The 18143-nt window shown below is 40.4% G+C and overlaps 1 protein-coding gene across 1 annotated transcript; it reads right to left on the bottom strand.

Annotated features, from left to right (window-relative positions):
* Positions 1 to 1214: 1214 nt before the first annotated feature.
* paqr5b (progestin and adipoQ receptor family member Vb) lies at positions 1215 to 9779 on the bottom strand. The gene is made up of 8 exons (XM_070965288.1): positions 9657 to 9779; positions 9227 to 9354; positions 5669 to 5874; positions 4927 to 5053; positions 4229 to 4273; positions 3301 to 3397; positions 2151 to 2295; positions 1215 to 1524 (listed from the first exon to the last, which is right to left on the bottom strand). Exons 1-8 carry the CDS (start codon positions 9708 to 9710, stop codon positions 1235 to 1237), a joined length of 1092 nt encoding a protein of 363 aa, XP_070821389.1. The 5' UTR covers positions 9711 to 9779; the 3' UTR covers positions 1215 to 1234.
* Between the last annotated feature and the right edge of the window lie 8364 nt (positions 9780 to 18143).

Below are 18143 nucleotides of genomic sequence, written 5' to 3'. Positions count from 1 at the left end.
TTAATGTAGCTAAATTGCCAAATAAAATGGCAGCAAAGGCGTGAAATTTGAAAAAGTGAGATGAGATTATTGATTTGATACCATTTTTTTTCTCGTCTCATACATCAATCTATAAACAGTGCCTTGTATTGTCCTGTATCAGTGTAAATTATAGTAGAAATTTGGCACTATGCTCTTCTTGTTCTTATACATGCGTATGTTACATTGTGTGTTCAAATACAGGATTGTTTTGATTGAATTCAAAAATGAATTGATACTGTGCCTTACAAAATAAATCCTAGATTAATTTGCATGATTGTTTTAAGAAAAAGGACATACTTGATCATTTACCCCGTGGCTCCTGTTTAGAATTAGAATGACATGCAGGCAGGTTTGGCTAATAGTTTATTTGAAAAACCATAATAAATAACATGGTACATAAATACTCTTAGATTTGCAATTAATGGACATGTGACATGTCACACAGGTCAGCTGGAACGGAAAGAGCAATCATTTGAGGGAAATTACTCTGAAAATGTTTGGTCTGTATTGAATAACTTACATTAACAGTAACTGAACCTGCTGCTTTGCAGGCAGCTCAAACTCATGAGCAAAACATTTTTTTTTTCCCTTGTCATAACTCTTGACATGTTTTATATGAGTGATGTACAGTCACACTGCTTTTTACTGAACATGAACAATCCAATGGGCTGTGTGCAAGCACTCATACAAGAAATATAAAACAGTATAGTCTCTAAATGCAGTACTATAATTTCAAATTGAATATGAAATTATCATTTTGAATTGTACAGTTTTTGCTCTCTGCAGCTCTTCATACCCCACATGTGTGGAAATCAGAGGACTGTGCAAAAGATAGTTATAAACATATAAAGCACTGACCCATAATGTAGCTAACCTGCTACATTTGTAGCTTTTTGCAGGAACAAGTTTCCTCAGAAACATTTAGATTCATTACATATTATGGTAACAAATATTGTTTCATTTCCACTGTTTGTTAGCGCAACTTATGCCCTTATTTTCAGTTTACCAACAGATCTAACAGCAGTCATCATGGTGATGTCCAAAGGCCAAAACCACCATGAGTTTAGTGCAGACTGCAAGTTATGATTCACTTAAACCTTATGATAGCTCCTCGTAGCTCAGGAGTGGTCTTTACAATGTTTCTGTCTCACCCATAATGCACTCTTTTCACATCTGTATATCTTGTGACCAGCTGAGATCCCACAGATGTGACTTATGAAGCTGTAGCAGCGGGGCAGACTTTGGTTGAGGTTTTCTTTGGGCCTTTAGCATGTTTCTTCTCTGGGCAGATTGGTGCAGAGAGGAGAGGCAGACTGAAGAGGATGATGACAGTGAAATTCACCACCACACAAAACATCGCTGCACCCACTGAGTTGGCAAAGGTGATGGGTATGGAGTGTTCGAGGAGCCAGGGGCGGCGCGTCATCATGTCCTGTTCAATGGCCTTCATCTGGAAGTGGGTGCCGAGGATGCCGCACACATGGAACAGTTGATGGCTGTGACCTGCAGAGGGAGCAGTTGAGTTGTGTTTGAGCTCAGGCAGCAGTCACATGTCACAGAGGAAAGAGAGGGAGCAAATTCAAGCCCTCATAACTGAGCAAATGAGTCACATTGAGAAACTGAATTAAACAGGATTGGAAAACTCTGGAGGTGGTTACACATTAGCTTTATTTCACAATGTTTAACAAATGAGAATACATTTACCAAGTTAATGTGAATCCAGTGTTTATTAGTCGTGGGCTAAGATCAGAAAAATGACGTCTGACAGCTGTAAAAAACACTGCACTCACAAGCTACCTCATTGATCTGGAAACTAATTGTTCCAAAACTGTAGGTGTACATGAACGCATCATTATGGCAAACCTTTCACTTTTGTTTCATATTTCTATAAAGAATGCTGCAAGTTTAAGTCACACATTTTGTATGTAAGCATATTGATATTATCATCTTTCAGCCATCTTTTTTCCTAAATGATGAAAGAGAACTTTTCATTGCATGCAGGCTGTAAGGTTGGTGCTGAGCTGAACTGCTGAACCGAGGGAAGCAGCAAACTGGCTGGCACACTGAACAATCGAACCAATGCTTAACATGCTAATGACAGCAGCAGCTACTCCTCCGGTCAGTCTTACCTATGTAGTCGAAGCTGCCAGGTGCCAGGCGCTCAGGTAAATGTGTGGCAAACAGAAAGCCTGTGAGGAAAGCCAAGGCGATGTGGTTGTAGTGGAGGATGTTGGTATCATTGTCTGTACAGCCTTCCCCTTCACAAAGAAACACCTGTGAATGCAACACAAAGAGCAATTTTAACAGATTATACTGCTTTCACCGTTATTCACAAAACCACTTTTATGACCTTCACATTTCTGAGTGAGGCATGAAATTTTTAACTAATGGTCTGTTAATGGAGCCGCTGGGTGACTCCAGCATCAGGCTGTGGTTCTAGTCTCAAGAGTGAATGAGGAAACTTTTTTGATACAAGATTTTTACAAGACACGGTTATTGTTTTGTAGACCTTTTCAAAAGCCTTTCATGCATCCTGCTGTGCACCCAACCTTGCATCATAAATCGGTTCTCTACCTTTAATAAAATGATTCATTCCTTTTATGATCTAATAAAATGTTTTGTAACTCTGCAACTCTCAGTCTTAAAGCACTGGTGATTTGATTCTGTGTAATGTTTGATAAAGTTATACTTCATTTTCCTTAAAGATGCATAATGCATTACAGGAGGAAATAAAGTTTTACTCCAGTGCTCAATATGGATGGTTCTGCATTCAATACAAGAAGAAACCTGACCTCTTATCAATGAACTGCTAAAGGTTCTCATTATGAAACATGCATGTTCAGAGATGAACTTATATCATGTAGGTGCCATTTTAAAAAACTATTTCAGGTGAAAAGTCCTTTGTGCATCAACTGTTTTGTGGAGTAAACATCATATATGATATCATAACTTATGCAAAATTTACATTAACACAAGGTAATGTTCCTGAAAGTGTGAGCAGTATATTCAGTGTGACACTATTTTTACTTCTAAGGCCATTTATCTGATATACTGGACTTAATGCTCCAAACCCAGTCCCCTATAAAACTGCTGCTACACAAATACACACATACACGCAGACACAGACACACATGCACGCACAAACAAACACACACACACACACACACACACACACACACACACACACACACACACACACACACACACACACACACACACACATTGACCTGTGTCTCGAGTACAGACACAGATGTGTGAAGGGCACAGACGGAGCCCTACCCTGTAGAACAGAGGAATGTTGTCAAACAGGTAGGGATAGGCAAACGCAATGACTCGGAGATATTTGCTGTACTTTGGACTTTGGCATTCAGGGAATCTGAAATAAAAGAAGCAAGATGTCACTGTTAATAAAAACAAACTTTACTTCTAGTACATTAACTGAATATACTTGTAAGTATATTCAGTTAATATTCTTAGACCGTAACGCAGCTGTGGATGAAACACATCACCACAGGTAATGCCAGGATTATGTGATGCAATTAATATGTGATTCATTTAATACCATAATACTGAAATATTAACGGAATTAAAATTTAATTTTCAAGTGTATAGTAATCCATGTGTCATGTCATCATTCATCAGCACAGAGGATTGAGTGTGCTGTTTAGTAGCTGCACATTTCCAGATAAGCAAAGAAATCCATCAAAAACATTGAAATTTAAATGATTAAATGCATTTGTGACAGACTGTACACAAATAATGTGTTTCACAGAACTTTCATATACACACATTTTTTATTTTATTATTTTTTAAAAGGTTATTATCCATACATTGCATAATGCCAGAGCACTTGAGTCACCTTGTTTTCCTTTTTTTTCCGAGTTCATGTTCTGCTACCTTTTTTGTCAGCTCCTCTAACCTGCTCAGCTGAAACTACAGTCAGAGTAAATTGTTGTTTTGGGTTGGTCCCTGTAGTCACAGTTAAGGTAACACCCATTGTATTGAACAGCCAGTTGCTCAATTTGCTTGAGCAACAGTGTGTGGAGGTGAAGTCTGTCTGAAGGCTTTCAAAGGAAAATCACACATTTTTAAAGGATTCAATTGCATTCATCCATTGCTACCATCAAGCGAGGCACAATAAACACAATTTCAGATGGAATAATGAAATGATAGAGAAGCAGATTTTGAGCAAACACACAGTCCTTACCTCTTCACGATGTCATTATTGTATTGCTGAAATGGTAAGCCAAGCCTTAGCAGTGGGGAGAGATGAGTAAAAGAATAATTATTAGCTATACCAAGCCAACATTAACCCAGTACGTGAGGAGATAACAGAGCTAACAATATGACAACTTTTGTAAATGTAAGAGGTGAAACAGTGCTGTATTGATACAGAATGAGTCCTGGAGGTGTTTCTCCATAAGGACAAAGGTTATACAAACTTTGGAAATGTCTCTTTTCAATTTATTTGGTCATTGGATTTACAGGATTTATTATACATATTTACTCAAATGCACAAGTGCACATTACAAATCTAACGGATCAGGACTAGAGGTTTTTAAGTATAAGATTGTCTGTTATTTCCAAATTAAACTGTGATCTGAATGACATTGAAGACTGAGAAAAGCTGGGAATAAATCAGCACAGAATAAAGCCAGTTAGTTAGTTAGTTAGTTAGTTAGTTAGTTAGTTAGTTAGTTAGTTAGTTAGTTAGCACGAACTTGAGAGATATTTGTTAAATGACTGGAAGTGAAACAGCTTTCTGGGTGGGATTAGCTTCACTCTGTGACTTGAAAGTGGGGCAAGCTGTTAGCATGTTGACTTGATAAACACACCAACATACGTAACATGTTACTCTTTTTTTAAAGGCAACATAAGATTTAGTACTACAGTATCTCACCGTACCTGGAGTAGCAGGCCACGGCGGTGCAGACGACAGTGTTGAGCACTGCGATGGGGACGTAACACTCATGGAAGAAGCTGTTCGCCCACTTGTCCGGGAAAACAAAAGCTGAATAGCTGATTGCTGACCCTGCACAAGGACACTCACAATGTAAAACTGTAAACTTTAACACTGTATTACAATATAATGCCAATATAATGACATCCAATACAACTATACAACAGAGAGTCAATCATTGTCTAAAGCTGAACATTAAAGCTTCACAATAACAGAATTTACTACAGGGCTGTCTTATTTGAAAGACAGAACATTTTTTCCCAATCGATAAATAATTTCTGCTATTTTTCAATCAAAAATGTCAAACATTAAATGTAGATTTGCTTTTTTTCTTTGTCATTTATGATAGAAATTGAAGAGTCTTTGGGTTTTGGACTGTTGGCCGGACAAGAGAAGTGATTTGAAGGTGATGACTAATGAAACTGAACGAATAATAGATTTATAATGAAAATAATCAGCAGATTAATCAATAACCATTACTTGCAGTCCTATATAATTCATTTTAAAAAACTCCTGTCTTTTTTTGCATGAGTGCACCATGCACTTCTTTAACAGACCATATCTGGTTGAGATACCATGTTATTAAGTTGCTAACACAAGGTCAGCACCAACATCGTGCATGTGGATGTAAAAGAACCATTCAATACTATTACACACTCTGGGTGACAGTGGACCACAAACACTCACCAAGGCTGTAGAAGCTGAGGGCACCGTAGTCGAAGAAGAAGCAGATGTGGCGTGCCCGTGCTGACATGCTGCTGAAGGTGTGAGCACAGCTCGATGCCAGCGGATAAATGCAGCAGGAGAGCAGGAAGACGACCAGAGGCCAGGTGAAGGAGTCCTGCCATGCTGTCTGAATCAGCACCACCGTCACCAGTTTCCATAAGAAGTACCTGCCGGGACAACCGGTTTACACTGAGTCGATTCAGCTGGAGACGCAGCAGTACATTTGATATTTTCAGCTGAATAATGAGAGCAGAATTAAGTCGAGTCATCTAATAAAAAAGGGTAATACAACTGGATTTAATTACTCTAATTAGGAGTGTCTTCAGTCACACTTCATAATCTTAATCACTGAGTCTTAGAGCCTGATCATCATATCTACAGTCAAGTAAATGACACCATACATAATACAAAAAGGAGCAGCAAATGAGTGTCTAAACATACAGAGGACGTGTCTATAGTGTCTAAATGTGCAGATACTTCCATACAGGACATGAACGTATAGATCATGACTGAGTACCTTTGAGATCTGTATGGTGCTTTTTCTTTTTAAATTTACATTTCTGACCTACAGACAGAGCCATGATAGCTGTTTCCATCTGCTTCTAGTCTTTATGCTAAGCTAAGCTAACTGCTGCCTTCCAGCGACAGCTCCGTATTTCATGCAGACACAGACATGAGGGTAGCATCCATCTTTTCATCGAGCTCAGTAAGAAAGCAAATAAGCGTATTTGCCAAAATGTCAATCATTTATTCTTTTAGCAAATCAAAACTGCCTGGAACATGTCAGCAGCTCCTTGCTGTTACTGTCCTCGCTTGTGGCAGTAAATACTGCAAACTTAACCCACTAAGTAAGAGACTTATTAATGAGAAAAACTTCAACATAGCAGAAATGAATAAAACATCCTGCGAAATGTCCAGTTACAAATTATTAGTACCACAACAATTATTATTTTCAGGTGATTTTACACTAATGAAAACATAAATTATTTGCGGGCTGGAATGGTCATTATTGCACCTTTCATTACCTGTCAGTGTAAGCAAACTCAAGACGTTCACGGTTAAGTATCACGTTCATTTTCACTCAATTAATCATGCACCAACTGTCAGTTGCAATAACAGCTAACAGTTGTACACAAAAAGCTTAATCTCATCAGGAAGTGATAGTTTGCCGTTGGTATCTGTGAATTGTGGCCACTGTTTCCACGTCTCAGTGCACCTCATTAACTAATAAACATTATTTGTGCTTTTCCCGTCACTGAACATTTAACTAATTGTGGCAACTCCTACAGTGCATACGCTTAAGCACAGATCTGCTCATTAGCGGCTGGCCTGCAGGTCTGTGCCAAGCCCCATGACACAAGCACCCATGTGTCCTTAGCATATCTTTAAAACACACACACAGAGACACACACAGACACACACACTTTCTCCCTGGACTATGCAGTCAAAGCAACTGGTATCAGCCGGGAGGAAGTGCAGTGTGGCTAGTGGGAGCAGTAACCTCTGTAGTAACTTCAAATCATGACAGACTCACATGAACACAACACGATAATTGCAGCAGTGACAGAGCCTTCACCAGTCGTGGACAGATCTAGCCCCCATGCCTTCCCTGTCTTAAATCCCTCAATACGCTGCAAAAATGTAAAGATGAGAAAACTCAACGAAACAAGCTGCAAAGTCTCCTGAAGTTTAATCAGTTTTATAGCCAACAAGTTGTGTCAACTCAGTTTAAGAAGTGAGGCTGTTTGTTAAATCAAACAAGTTGGTAGTTACATCACTTCCTCGCATCAACACGAACTTCTTTGTTTAGATGACTTGAAAGTTTCAAAGTACACAAACTTAAGACTTTAAGTTGATCCAACAAGTGTTTAGTTATATTGTCTATAGTTGTTAGACTGGATTTCCAGTTTGTTTGTAAAGCAGTGTCAGGTTTGATTCCCCCACACACAACACAGCATATGTGAGGTTGAAATCTGTTACATGACTTTCCTCAAATTAGCAAAAACAAAGCTTTCTGGAGATTTTTAAAGCAAATATAACACATGTTTGGCGGTGTGCTAATAAGCTAAAAATGCACCTAACCAATCACCTGCGTTGTATACCAAACAATGTCAGTTTGCACAGAGCATGGGACAAAGCTGTGTAAACGTATGAACTGAATAATGGATAAAGGAGAGGAGAGCACTCAGTAGATTGCAGATCATCAACAGGTGTGTCTGGGAGCGTGTGGGTAGGGAAAAGGGCATGCAGGGTAGGCTGTGTGTCCGGTGTGTTTGCATGACAGCAGTGGAATGAAGGGGAGATAATATGCAGGTTACAAAGCACCAGCAATGCAAAATGTGAGTTTCCAAATGAAAATGCCAACAAAAGAATCGACCAACGCTAACGTGACGTCCACGCAGCAGAAACACAAGTCAAGACTGAAGCGGATGTTGATCGGTTGCAGCCTCTTCCAGCCGAGTGGGGAGCCAGCAGTCAATGACGGTATAAAACAGAGCAGTCAATAAAATAGGTTTTTCAAAACCAGTGAATTACTGAAACCATGAGAGGTCCTTGAGCATACAGTCAGAAATGTGCACAGGAAATATTAGGCTGATGGGTCCAGACATGACCAAACGAATGATCTCCTCCAGGCTGAGCAGCTGGAGGAGTAATACGCCATAGGGTTAGGGACTATACTGTGCAACTGTGCTGAGAGTCCTGTTGGACTCTTGGCTTGTTGCACATAAAAGGTCGTTGAGAGAGAGACACTGTGAGACCACAGGAGGTCTGTGAGACCCACATGGTTGCTGGGATGTATGAATTCAAAACAAACCTGTGCGCATGTACAATCCTTCTCACATTACTCATCAGTCCAGACTGACGGCTGTGAGTGAGTGATTTGGCCCATACGTATACTGTGCCATCTCCACAACAGCTTTATTACAATATAAAGTCCACTGCTCTCCTGGCTTTTATTAACTCCTTGAGGAGTGCATCTAAGCTCATAAATAAACACCGGGATGTATCCACTGACTTACAGTATGAATACTAAGGAGACAGACCTTGTAAAGGTGGATATAAGCAGTAAAGGTTAATGGAAGTCTTCAGTCCTTCATGTGCCAGAACTTATAGAAATCCTCTACCTTTGTGTCATAATAGATATCAAAATGTCAGCCTGTAAAACTACACAATGAAAATCTGGATTACTCTCTGACCTAAATGCTACACAAGCTTTTTTTTAACAGCCACCTGGCAAAAGAACGCTTGTTAAGGCTCTGTTTTGCTTCTACAAGAAGTTGGTTGTGTTTGCTTTTCCTTCTCCTCTCTGAGTGAAATAAGACTGTACTCGGTTGCTCAGCTGTGACCTCTTGTACATATCATACCACTCGCCTCCAAAAGCATGCTGAACATAAATTCCTTCGGGTGTGTCACACGTTGGAAGCCTACCAAACACATGACAGGTAACACATGTCTACAGTTTATTAAAATGTGATTCACGGCAGCAAAAAAAAAAAAAAAAAAAAAGCAAAAACGTACCAGGTGGGCAGAAAGTGGGTCCAGATGTTGAGCGTCTCATTGGTCAGCTGGAAGAGGCTCAGGATGCAGTCAGTGGCTGAGCTGTAGGGGTGTCGGTAGCCAGAGATGATGCTGTCCTCATGGAAAACCTTGAGAGAGAGAAAGCTCTTTTTTAATCGTCAGTCAGTTTTACAGGTTCTTGAAACCTATTTTTCTCCTTTTGTGAGAAAAGTGTGATAAAACGCAAAGTGTTCAATGTAAAAACCTGTTGGCTTGTGGCTCCGTTAGCAAAATGAATACCCCTTTTTATACATCTGGCTTCTTTAAAATAACCAGGTGTGTTTTTAAAAAGTTCCTGGCCAAGACTCACCCCCCTGAGTCCAGCTCAGTCTGACTGTGTGGAAGCTGAAATGTCCTAAATGTCCAGAAAACAGAGTGAAGATGAACTTACTTTGGGCACTTGATTGATGGTGAAGACTCGAGGTAGCCTGATGAGGCTGAGCATGATTTCTGCAAGCTGCTGCTGCTTTCTGGGAGGAGAGCTCAACTGAGGCCGCCGGCAGGTTGCGCCTCCGTCTTTATAAGGCTTGTGTTGCCATGCTGTCCTCAAGGTTTCACCCCTTCATCTCCTCCCTCTTCAAACCCATCGAGAATATCCAGAGTACCTGTGCCACTCCTCCTCCTGTCTCTCTGGAAGCGTATGTGCACACAGGTGTTTTCTCACACACACACAAAGGCATGTACAGTCACACACAGAAGCCGCTTGGCCACAGCGAGATTTGTCTGTTAAGGAAGACAAGTTTTTCAAGATTAGACCAGACTGAGGCCACTCCTCATGAATTCAGCCTCAATCACAGCATTTTAACATTCACATAAAAAGACAGTTGTTTCCAAAACAAATCTCTTATTTCTGTAATTGCATAATCGTCTCACAAAGAAATGACAGTCAAGCCAATAAGGCAGGTTTTGGGGGGAAAAAATCTCCCTTCAGTAACATAAAACAGCTGTGATTGTCAGTAATGATCTGCAACAGAGACGGCCTCAGTCATTTTCCTGCAGAAACTCAGCTCAGAGCTGAACTTAACCAGTGCCGCCTGACTTTCAGCCGGTCAAGATAACGCTAACATCATGAATGAAGGGTATGAATGGGTCAGGTTGAAAAGTCAACAGAGTCGGCCTCCCGGTTGAACTGACTTGTAACCATGTGCCCTCGGAACGACGGCAGCCGTCACACCCTGCAGAGATGGCCGAGCCCGTCGATCAGATCAGGGCTTGTTATCTTGTTTAAACTCTAAAGCGATGAAAGCAAACACAGCCCACTGCTCACCGCACAATTAGGACGTGGAAGTGTGAGATGTTATTTGTGGTTTGTTTGGCAGTTTGCTCCTGACACAAATAAAAAGTCAATTACATTTTGCTGTTTTTTTGTTTTGTTTTGTTTTGAGCTCAGTAGCCTGAAGCAAAATGTCATGCTTGCTTGAGTTTAAACACAAAAGTTAATACTTCATCTCAAAGGCTTGATGGAAAACCCAAACTATTCTGGCTTTAAATGCCTAATCCTCAGTGCCAAGCTTCTGTTTACCAGTCTATTCAAATTAGACCATGTATCATTAAAGCATGCATCATCATGACCACAGAAGTGAGCTCTAGATTCAAGTGCAATCTCCAAACCATCAGCCTTCGCTTTCATTACACCCACTTTCAGCAATCCACCATGTTGTATTATAAGCTGCGGTCACAACAGTGATGATGAACTACAGCAGAGCACCTTGGGATCTCATTCCGCTTTCTCTCAGAGGAGCAGCGCTGCAGTCAGAGTCAGAGCAACACCACACACCACGTGAAAAAGGAATAAACCAACATGAGATGTGTGTCTCACTGGAAGTCAGTTTGGTTTGGCATGGAGTCAGTTAGCGCCGTTAACATGTGAGTGAATATGGAAGTACTTTAGTAGCAAGAGCATAAACAAAGCCAAAAGCTGAGGGTTATGGCCCAAGAGAGCCGCAGGAAAGAAAACAAGGTCAAGAGACAACAGCAAAGTAATTTGAATATGATGAAAAAGAAAAGAAAAACACTGAGCAGGAAGTTGCAGCAGTCTCTGCTGAGTAGATTTATAGTTAAAGTTTAACTCGGCTTGTTTGCTTTAATATTATGGTGCTACCTTTTATACGCTGCACACCTCTTCAGCGTTTTAATCCTCTCCCTGGTTCAAAGTTTGAATCTGTTTGTGACAAGCCAGGTGAGACCACACCATTTGTCCCTATTTTCACCATCACTGCCATACCTCAAACTAATCTAACCACGCTTGTTAACTGTGTCAGCCATAGTTCCATCACTGATCTGCAATTTGCAGACATATTATCCCAGGTTTGTTTGTGTTTTCCATGACGTTTCATTCTGGTTCAAGTAAAACAAGGACAAATACAGATAAAGTAAGTTATGGTTTATTGGTTCAGTTCTGCATTCCAGTTAATTATTTTCTGTCTTTGCTACTCACCATCCCCACTGTGTACTCCAGAGATCAGAGGAGGAGGTGCCACTTCCTGTATTTATACACCAGGTGACATCACTAGTGATGTCACTAGGTTAGACCAAGTATTGGGTAGGAGGGGTCATTTAGGTTAAGAAGTTATTTCTGTTGATTGTGATGTGTTCATGGGAGAGTGTTGGAGTTTAGTGAACAGCTATCATTTAGCTGTTTTCAGGAGAGGTTTTGGATTCACCTGCTACAGCATCGCCTAAAAGTTGAACAGCTTAAGAACTAGAGTAATGCAGAGAGAATGACAATATTACAGGTTGGAAGATACCAAGTACATTTATTGCTGAAACATCAAGCTATCTTGTGCTTTTACTTGCAGGTGATGGTAATGTCTTGTTGCTCTTACTTCCCTGCTCTTTTGTTAGACAACTGTATGGAATAATGCACCGTGTTATATGTTTGCATTGAGGCGAGGTCGCTATTTGTATGTAAAATCATAATATACAAAGTGACGAGTAACTTAAGCTGTGTAATAAGTGTAGCTGAGTAAAATGTGAAAATCCAGACTGAATTAATTGTTTCAGGGTTTTTGCCTGATCAAATCCACCACACATAATCAGCAGTAACGAGAAATCTGTATTTATATCGAAAAAGGTCATTTAAAATGATGTAAAAAATAAATGGGTTTTGGTGTTATTTTAAAGTAAAGTAACTGTGCAAGCTCAATTAGATCTTTATTGACCAGTTTAATGTCCACATGAGACATAAAGGTGCAGAGGACCGACCTGTTTGGACAGACATCATGAATGCAGATGCCTCCACACAGGACACAGCGCTGTTTTATGGAAATGATGTGACTCAAAGGCTACTTGAGAGTTAGTTTTCCTTTTAGTTTATCACCAATCTAAGAGACAATTTGTCTCGGATTTTCCTTTAATTTGTCACCAATATGTATATTTCTGAGCTTTATGCCAATACTTGTACCATCCCATCTCACCACCAGGTGTCAGTGCTTTCAAACAGAAGCTGCACAGGTTTGGGCGTGAACAGGTACCACAGTGGATAATAAAGACATACTGTATGAGTGGCCAAACCACTGAAAGGTTTTTTGTTCATGCTGTTCATTTTTTAGCCTGAATTGAAGGTTTTTGTTCTCAGCGACCTCAAACTTTGTCCTTACCTTTTATGTTCTGCCTTTGTTGTTTTGATTAATTCATTTATCACACAGTGACCTTAGACTACAAGGCTGCATCTTTTGGAGACATCACAGGAATGAAAGTGCATCGCTACACGGACAGAGGGCTTTGAGTGCTTCTTTTATTGAGTTTTAATGAGAAAAAGTAACAAGTTTGCTTCAGGCCAAAGGCCTCCTCCTCTCTCAGTGCAAGCCAAACGGAGCCTCCTGTGGCAAGCCCTGAATGTTTGTGTAACATCAGCACAACTTCTCACATTAAGCATTCATTGAGTCATTGTTGCGTATGCTTTAGCACTGAAAGGCCTTTGTTTTTTTTTCACTTCAGATGATTCAAAGGCTTACAGCACAAATACCACATTTTGACCTTTAAATTTGACTGAAAAACACCACAAATCCATAGCTTTAATTTACATATATGCAGAGGTTGGTATACTTTATAGTGCGCTACGCTTACTTTGTTCTTCTTACTCTACTGTGTTTATTTGACAGCCATTACTTTTTTAAAAAATAAATAAACATTAAAATAAATAAATAAATAAAATAACATAGGATGAGTTTCCAAAATCTGATGCACTGTTATAGATTAAACTAACATGCTAGTTAGATATGCTCCACTTTGACCACCCACAACATTAAATGCTTCTTGCACATTACGATGTTAAAATTAATAATCCAGTAATGATGGGTGGAAGTATTCAGATCCTTTACTTAAGTTAAAGTAGCAATACTGCAATATAAATATACTCCAGCAGTCCTGGACGGAAAATGCCAGATAATGTAGTAGAAGTATCTATAATTCAGAAAGTTTGGGCACTCCTGGTCAAAATTTATGTCACAGTGAATAATTGAGCAGGTGAAAGATGACCTGATTTCTAAATGGCATAAAGTTAAAGATGACACGTTTCTTTAACATTTTAAGTGAGGTGACTTTTTTTTTACTTCCATCTTCTACAGTATTAAAATAACAATAAAGGAAAAAGGCTGGAAGCCAAAATTTGGGCACCCTGCATCGTCAGTACTTAGTAACACCGCCTTTGCCAACTATCACAGCTTGTAAAGGGTTTTTGTAGACGGAGAGTCTTGGGAGGGGGTTGGGGGCTTCTTCTAGTTCTGATTCTTGGGCCGTCTTGATCTGTTGGGGTCGATCCACAGATTTTTTATGATGCTTAGTTCGGGGGGCTGTGAAGGCCACTGCAAAACCTTCAGCTTGATCCTCTTGAGGGCAGTCCTTTGTGGGTTTTGAGGCGTGTTCAGGATCATTAGAAGCCGTTGTCTTTTCATCTTCAGCTCCTTGACAGACAGTGTGATGCTTGATTCCAGAATCTGCTGGTTTTTAATTTGATTGAATCCCTTCTGCCCTCCACCACTGAAATGCTCCCCACACCACCGGCTGCAACACAAGCCCAAAGTACGATCGATCCGCCCCCATGATTAAAATTTGGAGATGTGTTCTTTTCATGAAATTGCTGCACAGTACAACAGTGGCAAAACAGAAGAAGCCTGCTAAATCTTCCTGAGGGTCCTCTGCGGTCAAACGGGCTTTAATTTGCCTTTCCAATATGAAACAGGTCTTTCAGAAAGTTCTCTCCTGCAGACCTGAACTTGACCTCAACTGTTCCTGCCAACTGCAATTTCTACATTACATTAGAAATGGAGGAAACAGCGATCTGAAAATGCTTTGCTAGTCTTCTCATAGCCATGTGCTTTGTGGGCATCAATTCCTTTAATTTTGTCATTTTCAGAGTGCTAGACAGCAAGGTCTGAGGAGTCTGAGTATTTCTAAGGCTTTAAAATTGTATCACTTTGTCCTTCCCAATGATGACTGTGAACAAGCCATTCCATATCTATCTATCGTCTGTCTGTCTGTCTGTCTGTCTGTCTGTCTGTCTGTCTGTCTGTCTGTCTGTCTGTCTGTCTGCATTAATAACGATGTGCTGACTTTCTGGTGGCTGCGTGTGGTTACATAGGGACAGATGGGAGGTAGACTTCACTGAACCAGGCTGCTGTGCTACAGCTGCTGGTGCCTCCCTGGTGTTTTGGTTGATGAGGTGCAGTTTGTGTCTCCAAATGAGGAGTGTGTGTGGCAGACGCCCCTCTGATACATTATTAATAGTTGTTAGACTCCAGGCGCTGTTTTTTTTTTCTCTCTGTTAAATTTCAGACTCACAGTTTTTCTCTTTTCACTCAATCTGGAAATCCCTCCGTTACAGACTTGCCTTCTCTCCTGCAGTTCTCTATATCATTTTTCCATTTACTTGACGTCCTACTGCTGCTGCTGTCGCCTCATTGTTCTCTTCCAGTGCCATCGTCATCTCTGGCTTGGCTGGTGATTGCACCATTGACGACTTCCAGCATCTGTAACACGGAAACCAAAGAGTGGCAGCTGCTTGTGAATGAGCAAAATGCAGTAATTACCTGGTTTGGAAACTGAGACCGGAGATTTATTTTATTTTAGTATAATAGCTTTTTCTCTGTCTGTGGTGTTCATTTAGAAGAGGGAGTGCGACTGAGCTGAATTTGATAACACTGTTTTCTCAGTCGCTAGCACAAATGAAACAAGATAAGAAGTGAAGTTTGAAAGTGATTTGGCAGAGAACGGGGAGAAATGGATTCTCTGATGATTTAGTAAAGCTTTACAGCAGACTGCTGAGGTTAGCTGCAAAAAGAGGACAGAGAAGTTGGATTAGAAGATCGATATCACTCACATATCTGTCTGTTAAATGTGAAGTTATAGCCAGCAGCCAATTAGCTTAGCTTAGCATAAAAACTGTAAGCGGGGGAAACAGAAAGCCAGGCTTTGTCCAAACATGACAAAAGTCACCTCCCAGCACCTCTGAAGCTCAGTAATTAACCTGGAAATTTGGCTTGAAGGCTTTTTGTTGGCAGCTAAGAGTCTTTAATTCTCATTTGAGGGATTTTGGCTCATTCTTACCTGCAAAAGGCCTCTAGTTCTGGTGACACATGATGAAGTTCCACACACTAGTGCATAACTATTGCCTGATATCAGACAGAAGTGTTGACTCATTACACTCCATTTCCACCTCATCATCATATAAAAGATATTAAAGAAACCACCAGCCTGCAAGCTGCCCTCTATGGTTATCTGTTTTCCAGCATCTCTGTGACATCCAACATCAGTAAAAAAAGCAGTGATGCAAACTCGTCTGCATATTTGTGCTAATTTTGGTGTAAAAGTGGCATTAGTGAGCTATAGAGGTGCTGGCAGTTGTATTTTTTATTGTTAATCAGAGTCAGGCAAGCTCTGTCTCCTGCTTCTAGTGTTTGTGCTAAGCTAAGCAGCTGCTGTAGCCTTAAAGCACCACTGTGTAGGATTTAGTGGCATCTAGTGGTGAGGTTGCAGACTGCAACCATTTGAATACTCCTCCCCTCACCCCTCCCTTGTTCTTTAAAGGTGCTCTTTAAAGCCAGTGCTTGGTTTGTCCGTTCTGGGCTACTGTACTCTCGAATGTCTCTATGGAAGAGGACCTGCTCCCTCTGTAGATATGAAGAGCTCATTCTAAGGTAACAAAACACAAGAATTCTTACTTTCAAGTGATTATATACTAATGAAAATATATGTATAAATATTCCATTTCAGCCAATAGATGCCCCTAAATCCTTCACACTGCTCCTTTAACTGTACATTTCCAGACAGATATGAGAGTGGTATTGATTTTCTCATCTTTAACTTACTGCCAGAAAGCAATAAAAGTGCATCTCCCCAAATATCACGCTGTTGCTTTACAACTTTCCAACTTTGGAAGAAAGTCAGTGATCAAGGTGAAAAGACTTCCCACCTCAAAAACCTTCTGGGACGTAAATTGTCAAATTGGACTCATAAAAAGTGTAGCAGGTGTATTGTTTTCTTTTCACTGGATGCTTCCACATCCAATTTCTCTTTTCCCACCTCCTCTGAGACCCCCACACAACACACAAACAAATCCAATAAAGCAGGGTTCAACAGAGTGTTAATTTCATCAAGTGGGTAAATTTATGGACACCATAAAGCCCGTGGCCCCCGGACGCCGCGGTCCCAAGGATTCACTGTAATGTTATCGCTGCCATCTCAAAGGCATCTGAATGGCAGCAGAGGAGGCAGAAGAGGCCGGCACAGAGGCCATGAAGAGACTGAGCTTATCAGGTTTACGTAGGGCTAATTACAGGCCTGGGAGACAGACGCACTGTCAGGAGGGACGGCGATATCATTAATGTTGAGAAGAGGGGAGGAATGAGCTGCGTGGGGTGAAGTGTGTGGCTGTGAGGGAGAAATTATGGCTGGGTTGTATAAATGCCAGAAGGTAATGAAAAATGCAAGCGGGTGGCAGGAGATACAGTCCTTCTCAGGTGTCTGCGCTTCTCGCTGGATCAGAATAGCCTAATTAGGATAAATTATTAATCAGGATTGTTTTTCTGCTCAGCAGTTTCCCAGAGATGATGTTCAGTATGAAGAAACTGCTTCTCCACTGCAGAGTCAAGGAGCTGCTTATCAATGGACACGAGCAGCTGAACCAAAATCAATGATTTTACATGCAACACCACCAGAAATAACTTTACAAATGTGCAGTGATATACACATAGTATCTGGGTAGCATCAGTGAAAATCAACAGCTTGGTACTCGTCCTTTAAAGGCAGCATTAAATGACGTTCTGGAGACAGAGACGATGGACAAACGGTTTGATCATGGCTTTGTCTGCAGCCTCGGGCGGAGAGACATGCGGGGCAGAGCCTCGGTAATAACAGATGATGGCAATGAAACAACATGGATGATAAAAATCAATACATTTGTCATTGTCATTCATTTTAATTGTATGTTTTTCGTTTCGTCATTAACTTTAAATATATGTGTGATCACACACACACACAGACAGTAAAATTATTTAAAAATATTTACTGGAAGATTGCAGAAATGATGCATTATAAACAGTTTGAAATGTTGCCTCTTCCAAGAAAATGTCTGCAAATATATCTTATATCGTTGAATAATAATGGAACAGGGCTACAAGTAATGAATATTTTCAGCATTGATTCATCTCATGATTAGTTCCTCATTAATCAATTAACTGTTTCATGTGTAAGGGTGCTGCTGTCATATAACTCATTCTGTGCAACTAAAGATAATAAGATATTCAGTTTTTGATCACAAGACAAAGAAAAGCTGGAAACCAGGAAACAATAATGGATTCTCAAAATGGTTACAGATCAATTTTCTGTCAATCGACTAATTGATTACTTGTATCAGCTCTAAAATGGGCATGAAGGATGA

Source organism: Chaetodon trifascialis, chromosome 1 (assembly GCF_039877785.1).
Source record: "Chaetodon trifascialis isolate fChaTrf1 chromosome 1, fChaTrf1.hap1, whole genome shotgun sequence".
Taxonomy (NCBI): domain Eukaryota; kingdom Metazoa; phylum Chordata; class Actinopteri; order Chaetodontiformes; family Chaetodontidae; genus Chaetodon; species Chaetodon trifascialis.
This window is presented reverse-complemented; position numbering and strand designations above follow the sequence as displayed.

Bases quoted from the DNA above. Each gene is read 5' to 3' on its own strand.
- paqr5b (XM_070965288.1), bottom strand. From the start codon at position 9,710: ATGCTCAGCCTCATCAGGCTACCTCGAGTCTTCACCATCAATCAAGTG. The intron at 5,875-9,226 runs GTACGTTTTTGC...TTGTCCCGGCAG, and splicing joins ACCCACTTTCTGCCCACCTG to GTACTTCTTATGGAAACTGG. The intron at 1,525-2,150 runs GTAAGACTGACC...CTCCCTCTGCAG, and splicing joins TGGCAGCTTCGACTACATAG to GTCACAGCCATCAACTGTTC.